At 46.7% G+C, this 12,817-nt stretch overlaps 1 protein-coding gene across 4 annotated transcripts in view; it reads right to left on the bottom strand.

The window, feature by feature from the left end:
• Positions 1-729: 729 nt before the first annotated feature.
• SNX27 (sorting nexin 27) overlaps positions 730-12,817 on the bottom strand; it is a 71,048-nt gene continuing 58,960 nt past the window's right edge. For 2 of the 4 annotated variants that reach the window (XM_064588537.1, XM_045896628.3), the window contains 4 exons: positions 11,483-11,632; positions 11,041-11,169; positions 10,582-10,641; positions 730-4,898 (listed from right to left, as the gene is read on the bottom strand). In XM_064588537.1, coding sequence (XP_064444607.1) covers positions 4,761-4,898; positions 10,582-10,641; positions 11,041-11,169; positions 11,483-11,632 — 477 coding nt within the window. In that variant the 3' untranslated portion in view covers positions 730-4,760. Of the gene's footprint in view, positions 4,899-5,854; positions 9,687-10,581; positions 10,642-11,040; positions 11,170-11,482; positions 11,633-12,817 lie in introns of those variants that run through there. The other 2 variants (XR_010410749.1, XM_045896630.3) reach the window with 2 other exon arrangements.

The raw sequence follows: 12,817 nt of genomic DNA, 5'->3' as shown, positions 1-12,817 counted from the left end.
CCAGGTGCCCTTTTGGCCTTTGTGAGGGAGCAAGGGACAGGCTCAAAGGCTCCGGGGTATCTGCCTTCTGCTGGGGCTCCTGTGGTGACCTTCTGTACCCAGCTTTCACACTTGCCTCCCCCACCAGCGGGCCTGTGGCCCCCGGGAGGGCAGAGGGGCCTCCCACAAGCTCCCCACCTCACCCTCATCCCAGCCTCTTCCCCACATTAGGGGTTTCTCAGAAGCTGGTTCTCACACTCCCTGCCACCCTCAGCTAGAGGTAGGATATCCCTGAACCCTGGGCTCCCAGCCCTAAAACTCACTGCCTCCCCCATGGGCCCCCTCTAAGGAGGGTGTGGGGGAGCCCTGAGGGCTGCCTCTCCACCAGTCAGCCACAGAGACCCTCCTCCTTTCATGAGGAAAAGACCTCCCCCGAACCCCTAAAAATGTTTACAGTCTCTGCTGGTCCCCTCCGTGTAAATACCACTACCACCCGTGCGTTATCCAGCCCGGCCCGGCCCGGACGCTGCCATCTCTCTTTCTGGGAGTTTAGACAATGTTTCCCTTGGATTTTTTCTCTCTCTTGATTTCTCCCTTTGCTTTGGGGGTAATTGGGTATTTGGGAGGAGGGTGTGGGGAGGGCTACAGGGGTTTATTACCTGATCATTTTCTTTAGGAAGAGGTTTTAGGGGAAAGAAACGGGTGGGGGTGGGAGTGGTAAGGGGAGACTGGGGAGTCCGTTTCAGACACTTCTCTATGCTTAACTTATTTATTTATTGCATTTTACTTTTAAAGAGTTGGTCTTTTCTGTCTAAATAAAGAAAAAAGTTTAAAAGCATCAAATAAGAGTCTTGGAAAGTTGCGGGGAGGGGATTTTGCGTACTGCGGAGGGGACGAAGGGAGGGAGGTTTGGGAGAGAGACCTGTTAGGAGGGTCCAAGACCTTTGAGGGGTCCAGGCCTTGACCATGGCTTCATGATCCCATTCTTCCACCCTTCCTTGAGGTTTAATCCTGGAATGCTCTGCAGCACTAGGCACAGAGGGAAGAAAGCAGGTCAGCAGGCCTCTCTTGTATCCAGCCCTGTCCCTCTGAAGGCTGGGGACTTCACTCTCATGTTCCTGACCTCCATTTCTCCCTTGTTGGTGGGGGTGAGCTGTCTCTGCACCTACCAGTGGGGATACAGGGAGCTAAGCTTTTGCTCTGTGATTCTGTTACAGGCCCTAAATGTACATTTCCTCATTTAACCTCCCAACAACTCTGTGAGGCGGGATACAATTTTATAGACAGGTTAAAAAGGGCTTGGGAGGGTAATTGACTTATCCATAATCACAAAGCTACCAAGGGATGGCTGCAGGAAGGAAGCCCTATATGTCAGACTCCAAAGCCCATGATTCTCTCATCTTGCAGGCTCAACTACCTGGTCTTTGACCCGAGGCAATGATCCCAACAAGTACCAAGCAGGCTGTCACAGCGAGTCCCATCAGCAGAAGGTGGACTGCATAAGTCCTGAGGTCCCTCCGATTTGGTTCTTAGATTCTTCTCTGTGAACTACTTTAGGGCTGGGTTCAGGGGGCTCACACAGGGGTAGTGTGTGACTTCACAGCATCTAGGCCACTTGCTTTTAGCAGCAACCTGCTACTCCACCCTCATTATGCCCCCCCACTTTAAGCTTGCTCACCTTCCAGCCCAGCCAGCCTTAGGCCAAGCTGTTCCACCAGCGCACAAGGATGTGTGACTCCTCACCACCCACTCCAACCTCAGCCCCGTACTTTGGCCTTCTCTTAAACTGCCCTAAACTGAGAGTAGTACAAAGAGAAGCAACATGTGAAGTGCAATAGAAACATACCTGTGGATATCGTTTCAGGGAAAACAAGTCTCTTAGATTGGCAGAGTCCAGGGATGGGGCCTTACTCAGAAGGAAGAGAATCCAGGCAGGAGCATCTGTAATCTCGAATATGTGGGGGGGGGGGGGGGGGGTGTGGGGGGGTGTGTGTCTGTGTGTCTGTGTGTCTGTGTGGTAACAGACACGCAAAAGTGTGTGTAAGGATAGCAGGAGTTGGTATCAACACCAGGAGTTTTCCCTTGTACTGTCTCGCTGTGGCCTCACTGCAGTTTCTGGGTCAGGACAGAAAGATGGAAGGTGTATTTGAGACCAAAGAGCATCTCCCAGAGTGACATACTGATTGGTGGGTTCTCCTGGGATGCAGGAGTTGGGAGGCAAAAGGAATCGGAAGTGTCCTCCTCCTGGTATCCCCCCTGATCTCAGGCAACCCCTCACCAAACACTGAAGAATCCTTATTGTCACTGTTCACGGCTTGCCCTTCCCTGCAAGGAGAAGGAGCTCCAAAGGAGCCAGATTTTCTCCAGAGAAGCAGTAGATACAAGTAAAGTTGAATGATGAAGAGGGAGACACAGAGGGGTCTTTTGGGGGGAAACAAAACATTTCAGGGACAGGGATTCTCCAGGTCCTTTTTAAAAATTATTTTAGGGGCGCCTGGGTGGCTCAGTCGTTAGGCGTCTGCCTTCAGCTCAGGTCATGATCCCAGGGTCCTGGGATCGAGCCCCACATCAGGCTCCCTGCTCGGCGGGAAGCCTGCTTATCTCTCTCCCACTCCCCCTGCTTGTGTTCCCTCTCTCACTGTGTCTCTCTCTCTGTTAAATAAATAAAATCTTTAAAAAAAATAAAAATAAAAATAAAAATTATTTTAATCCCAGTATAGTTAGCAGTGTTATATTAGTTTCTGGTATACAATATAGTGATTCAGTAATTCCATACATCACCCAGTGCTCATCATCTCTAGGGACTTTGATGGCAAAACGTAGGATCCTTGGAGACAGAAAAGGAAGCTCTGAACTTGTATCTTGCATAAAAACAGATTTCTTAGGCATCATATTAGCTTCAAATATAGTAGGAAGGGTATAAAGGAGGGTAGTTCTGTTAGCTCCCGAAGTTCACTACCACCTCTTCTGAGCAGGGGGGTCTGAGCAGTAATAAAATGGGAGAGCAGAAGAAGTAAGAAATGAGGACAGTTGGATCCCCCAATTCAGACCAAGCAGGATGAAACTCAGCTGCTTCTTCCAATATGATCAAGTTACTGTTCCAATGTTAATGGCAGCATAAAGAGAAGGGAAAAGGAAAAGAAATTCTTAAGGCAAAAGAGTGGAGCTGACAGATTAATAGCAGGGATTGGGAGGAGCCTTCCATTTATAGAAATGAAAACAGACATTTAGGAAAATATCCTCCATTAGGGGGGCTCCAGGGATGAGAGTGTGGCTGGGGAAAGCCCTGGATAATTCTTCCTCCAATGCATCCCCATGCCCTGGCCATATTTTGAGAGCTTAGAAATGGACAAACGTCAGGCAAGGTGTTTCCATTTCCTCAGCAGAGACCCTGCACAGCCCATCCGACTTGCAGGGCTTCGTCTTTTCACTCTCCTGCTAAAATGTCAAAGCCTTCGCGGTCTTGGCTTCTAGTATTTGTGACTGCAGCATTTCCACTTGCGGCCAAGACTCACTCTCTTCTCTGAGTCTGACAACTTGAGTCGCCCTGAGCCAAGCATCTGGTCCTTCGAAGATTCCCATTCTCTGGGCCTTCTCTGGGTCTACTTCCCTGAGTAATCAGGCAGCTTCCTCTTGCCCCCCACAAATGGGGTCTCCCTCCAATATACTGCATCCTCTCATCCACTTGATGAGAATGACTCCCAGCTGTGTGTTTCTAATTGAACTTTTGTCCTGAACTCAGTCTGGGAGTGCCTTCCTCCCTCAGGCTTCCTCATAAGTATCTAGCACCACTATTCACTGTCTCACGCCTCCTATTCAATCCAACTGCAAAGCCCTACTTGTCCTCTCTCTCAAATATATTGTTGACCTACACACATCTGTCTTTCCATCTCCATGGCCACAAAGTCCAAAGTCACCCTCATACCACCAGAGCCCTCTGGTGTCCTCATGTGTCTCTGTGGTTCCCTTCCCGCCCTCCTACAACCTGTTCTTCATAGAAGCCTTCTACAAATCCATTCACAGACAGATGCTGAGTCCGTTCTCCACCTTGTTTACCACCGTATCCCCATCACCCTCAACAGTGCCCAGAACATTAGAAGGTGCTCAACAAATAATTAAGAAGTAACTGCTGGATGTCTATATATCTAGATTTCTCACCCATGCTTAAATCATAATAGGTCCAAAGCTAAAACATTTTCTCCCTGTTTCAACTCTTAAATATTTCCATTTTCTAGCCACCTAGACATGAAACCTCAGGAGTCTTTTACTCCTGACACATGCATTCAATGTTATTAAATCACGAAAGATTTTACTTCCACAATTTTTTTCTCACATCCATATCCTTCCTTTCAATTATCACTGCCTCCACTTACCAACTAATCATAACAGTGTCCTAATTGAGCCTTCTGTGTGTATTCTAAAGCACCAGTTTCTAAACTGCAGCTCATTAAAAAAAACCTTTTCTTTTAAATGTAGAACACCTCACCCTGGCATTCAAGGCTCTTCAAACCTCATCTTCCATCTTATTCCTACACATCCCTAAGTTCTAATCAAATAGGACTATTCATTGTTCATCTGGACAGGTTTGATCCTTCCCCTCCCCCCATGGCTTTTCATTCCCAATTATAAGTGTCAGGCACATAACAGCTCAATAAACTTTGTGAAAAAACCTTCTTGTTGAAATCCTGCTCATCCTAAATGGTTCATCTTAAACGCCACTTTCTTCATGAAGATTTCCTTAGCTGCTTTCATCCAGAGGTCTTTTTTTCCCTCTCTTCTTCCTAGTCCTTATGGCACTTTAACCTTCCACTGCCGTGTATCATGTCATTCGTAAATCTCTCAGTTCTCTGCTGGGCTGAAGGCGGCAACAATGGCTCTTCCTTTGCCTTTGTATCTGCTGTTGTACAGAACAGGATGACCTGCGCATGGCAGATAGCCAATCAATGTTTGTTTACTTAAACTTCTGTAATTCAACTCTGGGATTCCACTTTTTACTTCTCTACAGATTCTTTCCTTGTTAAAGAAAAAAGAATTATTCCCCCATTATCAGATTTGTCAGATCCCAATTATTTAATGCTGATGGCTGAGTGAATGAGACCCAGAACAAATGTCTCTCCCCAAACTGCCAAAAGAAATGTCAAACTAGTTCTTGCTTTTATAGCCTTCAATCAAGGAGCAAAAAGCATATGGTCAGGGGTTAAAAAAATAAGAAAGGTTTACAAAAATAACAAAATATCTGACCTAATGCAAATGCTGAGCTTTGCACAGAGAGGAGCAGGTACTCTTTGGAGTAGGTCATTAGGCCACAGCACCTGGGATTCCTCTGTAAAAACAAAGTACATCCAGGACCACCTTTATTCTCAGGGGTGTGGGCAGAGGAAGGAATACAACCACCCAGAGTGCCTACTATTATGCATTATTATTGTTGTTGTTATATTAGGTTCAGATTCAGGAGATCAGTCTCCTGAGGTATTTGTAAAATGAAATAGCAGATCATGTTGCTGGGGTAGGGGGACAGTGCTAAGATGTGTCCCAAGGGCTTTGCTAGGCTCTATCTGAGTAAGGCTGAGGGAGAGGAGTCCTGTGAGTTTTACCATGGATTTGGGGGGAGGGGGGACTGGCACAATCAACTCTGACATCTGAGGGAGGAGGAGGCATTTCCAAAGGAGCCACTGGAAACAGAACTTTAGGTGAGGGGCCTCCCAGCTTCTCTATCTCCTGCCCTCAAAAGACTGCCCCACTAGCTACCCAGGAGAACCACCTAGGTGTTCCTTCCCATTTTCAGACTGACCTTTCTAACTCCAATCTCAAAGGTCCCTCTTCACTTCTTCCCATGCAACCCAAAGGATGTGTAGTCTAGGAAGGCACAGACTACTTTCATCAATAAATCAATTTATTTAAAAGAATATGTTACAATTAATTACACTAAGTGACATTACCAAACAATTTTAGAGTGGTTAGCTCTAGAACAAGGAATGAAAGAAACACTGTTAGCCATTATGTGTCTGTGTATTTTCTCTTCACATTTCTTAAATCACAAATAAAAAATACAAGATACTGCAGTGAAAATACAATTAGAGTTTCTCAAATAAATTAAAAGTATGCATGGCCTGGGGAAAACTGAAGCCCAGCTCACTGGCTTAAAAGGGGGGCATGATATAAAACTGGTGTCCAATTTAGCAACTGGCCAAGTGCCTTCAGCCCACAGCACTCCCCTCTTTGCTCCTACCCTTCCCCAGAACCCTAAGCATTCCCCACACTTGAGATTATTGCTGAGGAGTGAGCTGCTGTCCTGGTATGAGTGAGGCCTGGCATGACGTGCTCAGGGCTAGGGGGAAGGGCAGGCAGGAGGTGGAACTGGAAGACAGGAGTTGAAGAAGCAAATCCACTGCCTCTCTTCTCTTCTGAGTATCAACAGTGTTGTCCTCCCTTCAAAAGGAAGCTAATGGGACACAATCAACCTGGTGAGGGAACCTAGCAGTACGCTGGGCTCCAACAGCCAAATGGTCTCTATGCTGAACTGATCCAGCCAGAGAGCACAATAGTCCCTCCAGGTCTGGAGACCTGAGTCAACCAGGATGCAGTCTCCTCAAGGAAACCTGCCTCTTAGGAGCCAGGCTGTAAGGTGGCAAATTCTGAGAGGAGAGAGAGGTGTCCCCTCCTGTCAATGCCCTGTACTGCTGCTTGGATCCAAGCACTAGGTTTGGAGCTACAAGAGGGGATAACCAAAGCTACCGGCCTGGGTGATGACAGGATGAAACTAGACAGGCCAGGCCTAGGAGCTGCCCTGAGCACACACCTGGGCTGAACTTAGGCTGAGGGCAAGGAGAGGGCAGGAAAATGGAAGAGTAGAATAAAAATATAAAGAGCAGAGAGCCCAAAGCATGGCCCAAGGAAACCTTTCTGCAGGGACAGGTTTCTCAGGGCCTGCATTTTCTCCTGATCTGTACAAAACTCTGAGCTTTTACCAAAGAGGATAGAAACTGAGTAAAAGAGGGAAGGACAACAGGAGATCAGGAAGATCCTGCTGGCTCTGCTGGGGCAAAGCAGAGGGGAGGGGGAGCCCCTCCATTTCCCAGAGACAAACTGCAAAAGAAGACTGGGCAGAAGGCTCCCTGGGCACAACCCAGGACTAAGAAAGACAGCAGGGATTGGGGAGAGGAAGTATAGAGCAAGGGGGGAAAGGATGTCACACTAACACTGCTTCATGCAAAAAAGAGCTTGATCCTATGGAGCCACAGTGACCTCTGCCCTGGTCCAGGAGGCCTGCTGTGGGAGGAAGAGGGGAAGGTGCCGTCCTCCAGGGGCTCCTTCCTTCCCCCCCCTTGCTATAACTGGGTGCTTTGTTAGTGGTACAGCCACAAGTAGGGGCTGTTCCTAAATAGATTCTGCCCACAGGCCAATACCCACGGGGCCCTCGCCTACTCTCCAAAGCACCAAGTGAATGAATGCTCTGCCACAAAGGGACCAGAGCAGCATCCACCCACTCCAAGGGGCCTCCATCCTACGGGCATCCCCCCCCGTCTCACATCTCACAACGGGAGGTCAATATTTGGGATAGTGCACGGACTCCAGATTTGTTCATTCCTCTCCCACTCTGAGGGAATACAGGCAAACTGCTGCTATGTTTACAGTTTGAACAAAGCTGGTGCCAAAAGCCTCTTTAGCATTTTGGAGCGGGGAATCAGCATATCTTCTTTCTAGGGTCCTTTGGCTCATTATTAAATTCATTTAAGCCAAAAGAAGATAATCCTGTATCAAAGCTTTCAAACCAGGGATCACTCTCTGTAACATTAAACATTCAGCATCCCTACATTCTGTATTCTATGATTCCACCTAGATTTGAAGAAGGGGAGGGAAGACAGGTGTCCTGTATGATCCCACACTGTCCTGGGGCAAGCAGCTGCCAGGATTACAGGGTGAGAGAGAAAGAAAAGTGGCCTCACGACGATCTGCAAAAACAAGTTACCAAAAAAACTTCAAACCACCCCACCACTGCTCAGTAGAGTGACTAAACCAAGTATGGCTGCCTCCCAGTTAGACAAAGCAAAAGATGCCACCCAATGGAGGTTTTTGTTTAGAAGGTAGAGAAGGGAAAAAGAAAAGAAGGCTCACAGACGTGTTCCAGTTGCACGGGAGCCCAACCTCGAGCTCCCAATGCAGTATTATCTCTAGAGCCTGGGGCTGAGAGTGTTGCCCCACCTGGTCAGCCCAGCCCCCAGGTCCTGGGATACAGCTCTCAGGATTCAAAAGCTCAAACTGCAAGGTGAAATGAGGAGCTCTTTGAGGGACAAAAAGGTTCATCTTCAGTCTCCTTTTCATTAAAAATTGAGATCCAACTCAAATCAACCATATTCCTACTGGTCCTTCCTGGGTCCTCGGCTGGCTTGGATGGGCACTGGTTTGGTTGGCACAGACCACTGACTCATTCCAAGTTTCCCTAAGGCCTTGGGGATACTGTCAGGTCCCTCCCCAACAAGGCTCTTTAAGGAAGTCACGGAGAATGTAATTGGTTATGGGTGGTTATTGGTCAGGAATGGATAGGGAAAAGCTTAGGTACTTAGGGCATTTCTTCCTTCTTTTCCCCTAAGTCCAATCTTTGTGCCTAAAGGTATTGGCTTTAACTCTGGTCCCTAGTACTCTGCCTGCTTCAGAAACGGCAGGGAAATGAGAAATTACAACCACGAAGTGTTTCAGGTTCCTGTGGCATCAAGCTCCTGAGCTGACCCTCCCCACCATTCTAGGTCAGTGGAGGGTGAGCATTCAAGGGGCCCTCGGGAAGTGAGAAGGAGATGTGGATGGAATGTGGCTAGAAAGCCATGAGTGGAAGAGAGAGATGGACCAGGAAAGTTGTCTTGGAATCAAAGACCACACCAAGTCTTTAGACTCTCCCTGCAGATCTGCAAGCCTTGCTACCCTTGAGAAACACACCTCTTTCTCCTCCCCAGCAGCCTCGTGGAAGATAAAGAAACTATGCTCCTTGCTCCTCAGACTCTACGGCAACCCATGAGCCAGAATCTTCACTCAATACAAAAAAAGGGGGGAAAAAACCCAAGCAGGTTGTAAACTTTTCGAGTCCTTCATGAGGAGAGGTATTTTCCTGGTAAAATATTTTTTTTTCCTTTTTAAAGTTTGTTTCAAAATAAAGAGAGCAAGAGAGAAGTCATGAATTCTAGTGAAAGGTGTGTAAAAACACAAGCTAAAAAAGGTACTGCCATCAATATGAAATTTAAAAAGAAATATATATATGTATATACGTGCAGCTAATTTGTATATATATAATTTTTACATACATACATATATATGTCTGAACAGTGCAAATGGATGGAGTTCATAGTTCCAGTTTTAAAAATATAGTACAAGGAGAGTCTGTTGGTACGAGGCCCAGGTGAAAGGACAAAGATACCTTTGGCGCATTGTTGGGCTTATTTTCCTGTCTTAACTCAGCTGACTCCTGGTGCTGACCAATCTGTCATTCTCTACCAGCTCAATTCCAGAGACATGAAATTCAGAGGGATTATTAATAGTATTTAGTTTAGGGCTTTTGAACATAATGACTTTTTTCCTTTTTCTCTTCTTTTGTGTTAATGGTTACTCTGTCTGACACAGGAGACGAAAGGGGTGAGAGGATGAGGGTGAGGAGGAGGGGTGAGGAAAGGCTAGGTGGCCACATCCCTCTGCTGTGACCGCGCCATCTGGAAAATGTTCTGAAAGGGAAACAGAGAACAGTCATTGGGAAGCCTGAGGTGTCTGCATCTCCTCCCACCTGGTGGCCACCCTCAGACAGAAACAGAACAATATATGGCTAGATGACTCCATCTGATTGGCCTCCACCTCTGCTATAACTTCCCACCTAGACGCACAGCCTTTTAGACCCAGAAAGGAGCTTAGATATTAGTTATCTGGTTCAGCTTTCCCATTTTATAGATGAGAAAAGACAAGAAACCTGAGATCTAGGGAGGCTCATTTGCCCAACGTTGCAGGGAGGAAAAAAGCTGGGACAAAATCCTGATCTGATTCTCAGAGCCCAATGTTCTTTCTACTATACCAAGATTATAAATTTTTTATAATCCTGACTTTACCTTCTGAACTTCAGAAACATTGTCTTTGAGAATCAGTAGCAAATTATTCAGAATCTTCCAAATTCTGCTCCAGCACTGGCAAATATGGACAGCAGTAAAACAGGAGCAGAACCCTTCCCACACATACGCATTCTTGGTTCACCCAGACAGGTTCTGTCACGACTTGTCTAGTCAGAACAGCTAAAAGCGAGGACAGCTGCCCTTTTGGGTCAGGAACAACATAGGCAGTGATTTGATTAAAAAACAAAAACAAAACCACAGCAGAGGAGGGTCCATGAAGTCATGGGAGATGGAATAGCCTACAGCCAATGGCTACACACAGACAAAAGCAGGGCTTCTTTTGCACAGTCTATTCAGCCTCCAAAGGCTGGAAGAATAACCGCTCTAGAAGAATAAGCAGTCTCTAACTAATATTCCTATAAAGACTGAGATGGAGGTGAAGGTCCCAGGTATTTGGCCACAGGCCTATCACTTCAAACAAACAAACAGATAAAGTCAATTCAAGATTGTTTAGAATTACCTCTTTTCTCCACTTGAGCTCACAGAACACCCTTTCGAAGCATTCATGCATATAATTAAACTGAAAAACAAAAACAAAATAGCAACACTGACTTCTCAAGATCAGGCACCACAGGGCCATGCCTTGGAACTCCTGCCCTGTTACCCCACCTCCCAAACTTGCTCAACCTAGAGAAAAACCCTGACAAGCACCACAAAACAAAACAAAACAAACAAACAAACAAAACCCAGGCCTGGTTCATCTACTATTCTCTGGCGCCTTCTAGTGGTAGTTGTGAGTCAAACGGGATGTGAAACTGCCAATCCTAGTCAGTCCTCCAGGAAAGACAGGAAGATAACCTGGGGCTCTAGGGTTCAAAAAACAACTGCTACCTCTATAGCTCTCCCCATTTATGCATTCAGCTTGAAACTTCAAACCCAATCTACTTTCCCCAAGACAGTTTCCCTGTCTACCACTCACGTATGGTGTGAAGATTTTAACCCATCGAGGCTTCTTCTCTCCTCTGGCATATTCAAAGCAGAAGGCCATTCCTTCTTCATCTGTATCCCATCGCTGCATCTCATCCCATTCAAACGCTATTACCTGGTTCTAAACAACCGAGAACAAGAGCGTTAAGTCCGAGAATGCTGGGGAGCTTAGCTAGGATGGTTCTGAAGCAGACAGCAGAAGTGAAATGAGTGAGATGTCTGCATCATTTTAAAGAAAAGACTTTGACAGAAGAGTAAGAGTCAGCGTGAGGAGCCAGGAAGGTAAGGATTAGTGTGGATCCAGTGCCAATTTACCTACCCCATCAAAATAGCTTTGATTTCATCTCCCCTCCCAACAGGAACTAAACCCCAGCAAGTGAGTGAGCAATTGTGTCCCTAGTGCTCCCAGCCCCAGCCCCATGGTGAACTGTCACCTCCAGCTGTCCTTCTTCAGTGCAGGCATGCAGTTTAAAGTGCATGATGCTAATGGCTGTGATGACATGTCCCTTCCTCCTGGAGTCACAGGCACAGTGGGGGAAGATGATTTCATTGTAGCCCTCACAAGTCCTTAGCATGTTGAGGTACTAAAAAAAAAGGAAGGCAAAAACAGTGTTACTGTAGTATTAAACCACCATGAAGAGAACTCTCACCCAGCAACCTGAAGACCATGTTCTGGTCTCACAGCCAGCCCTAAGAAGAGCCAGGACTCCGAGCAGATCCTTTGCTCCACTTCCAGCTTCTACCTTCGTACTTCCAACCCCATCTCCTTTCTCTACCCTGTAAGTACACAATGGAGCCAGAAGAGGCGCTCTGTGTAGAGGGGGACTCACAATGCCATTAAGTCTGCCTCTCCTTTCACTTGCCTCTGGGATGGGAATCAAACCGATCTGCATGATTAAGGAAAGGGAGCTCATGTCTCCTCCCAAATCAAAAGTTATAAGGATCTCTGTGAGGAGGAGTAAGCTACCCCACATCTCATACTCATAATATGTTTAAGTTGAAAGAGACTGCTAAAGGTAGGCCCAGAGTCTCCCACAGGAGACTTGCTTAAGGTCACAGGTGAAGCAGTCAAGATTAGAAGCCAGGTTTAATTTCTTGGCCACTGGTTCTTTCTCTATTGCCGCTAGTCCCCAGATCAGTGTCACCACCCCCTGGTCTCCAGTACCTATACCTCCTTAAAAAGCACATGGACCAAACTGAGTGGCATATACAACCCTCAGAGGTACAGTGCTACAGGACTGATTCAGAAAGGACTCCAACTCGGCTTTGTCCTTTCCCCTCTACAATGAAAACTGGCCTCTTTCACTCAACGCACTATTTTGAGTTAAGAGGGGAGAGTAAAAGATGAGTGGGAAGGAAAATAGAACAGAAATAGGGAAAAGATGATTAAAAAAAAAAAGAGATGCGTGTACTCTGACCCAGTTTCCTCTCAGGGACTGACTAGGAAATAAGCAAAGAGCCTTGAGTCCCCACACACAGGAGAACAGAGCACACTGGGGACATGCAGGGAGCGCTGGAAGGAAGACAAAGGCACGGCACACTAGCTGATCTACACTAGATGGGCAGGGAGACTGGAACACACTGCAGAGTCACCTTCTGCCTAAGAAGAGACAAAGGGACCTAGGCACAAAAAGGACCCTGGGCAACCTGTAGCTCTGGTACCAACGAACAGCACCAAGACCATTGCTACTGCCCAGAGACTGTCTAGGAAGACCTAAAGGTCCACAGAAAAAAATCACACCACATGCTCCCTTCCCTACTTTGTATTT

This window comes from Mirounga angustirostris, unplaced genomic scaffold (genome assembly GCF_029215605.1).
Source record: "Mirounga angustirostris isolate CCGP_5_RB_7025 unplaced genomic scaffold, mMirAng1.0.hap1 SCAF_4, whole genome shotgun sequence".
NCBI classification, from domain to species: Eukaryota; Metazoa; Chordata; class Mammalia; order Carnivora; family Phocidae; genus Mirounga; species Mirounga angustirostris.
Note: the sequence above shows the minus strand (reverse complement) of the source record. Positions and strands in the feature narration are given on the sequence as shown.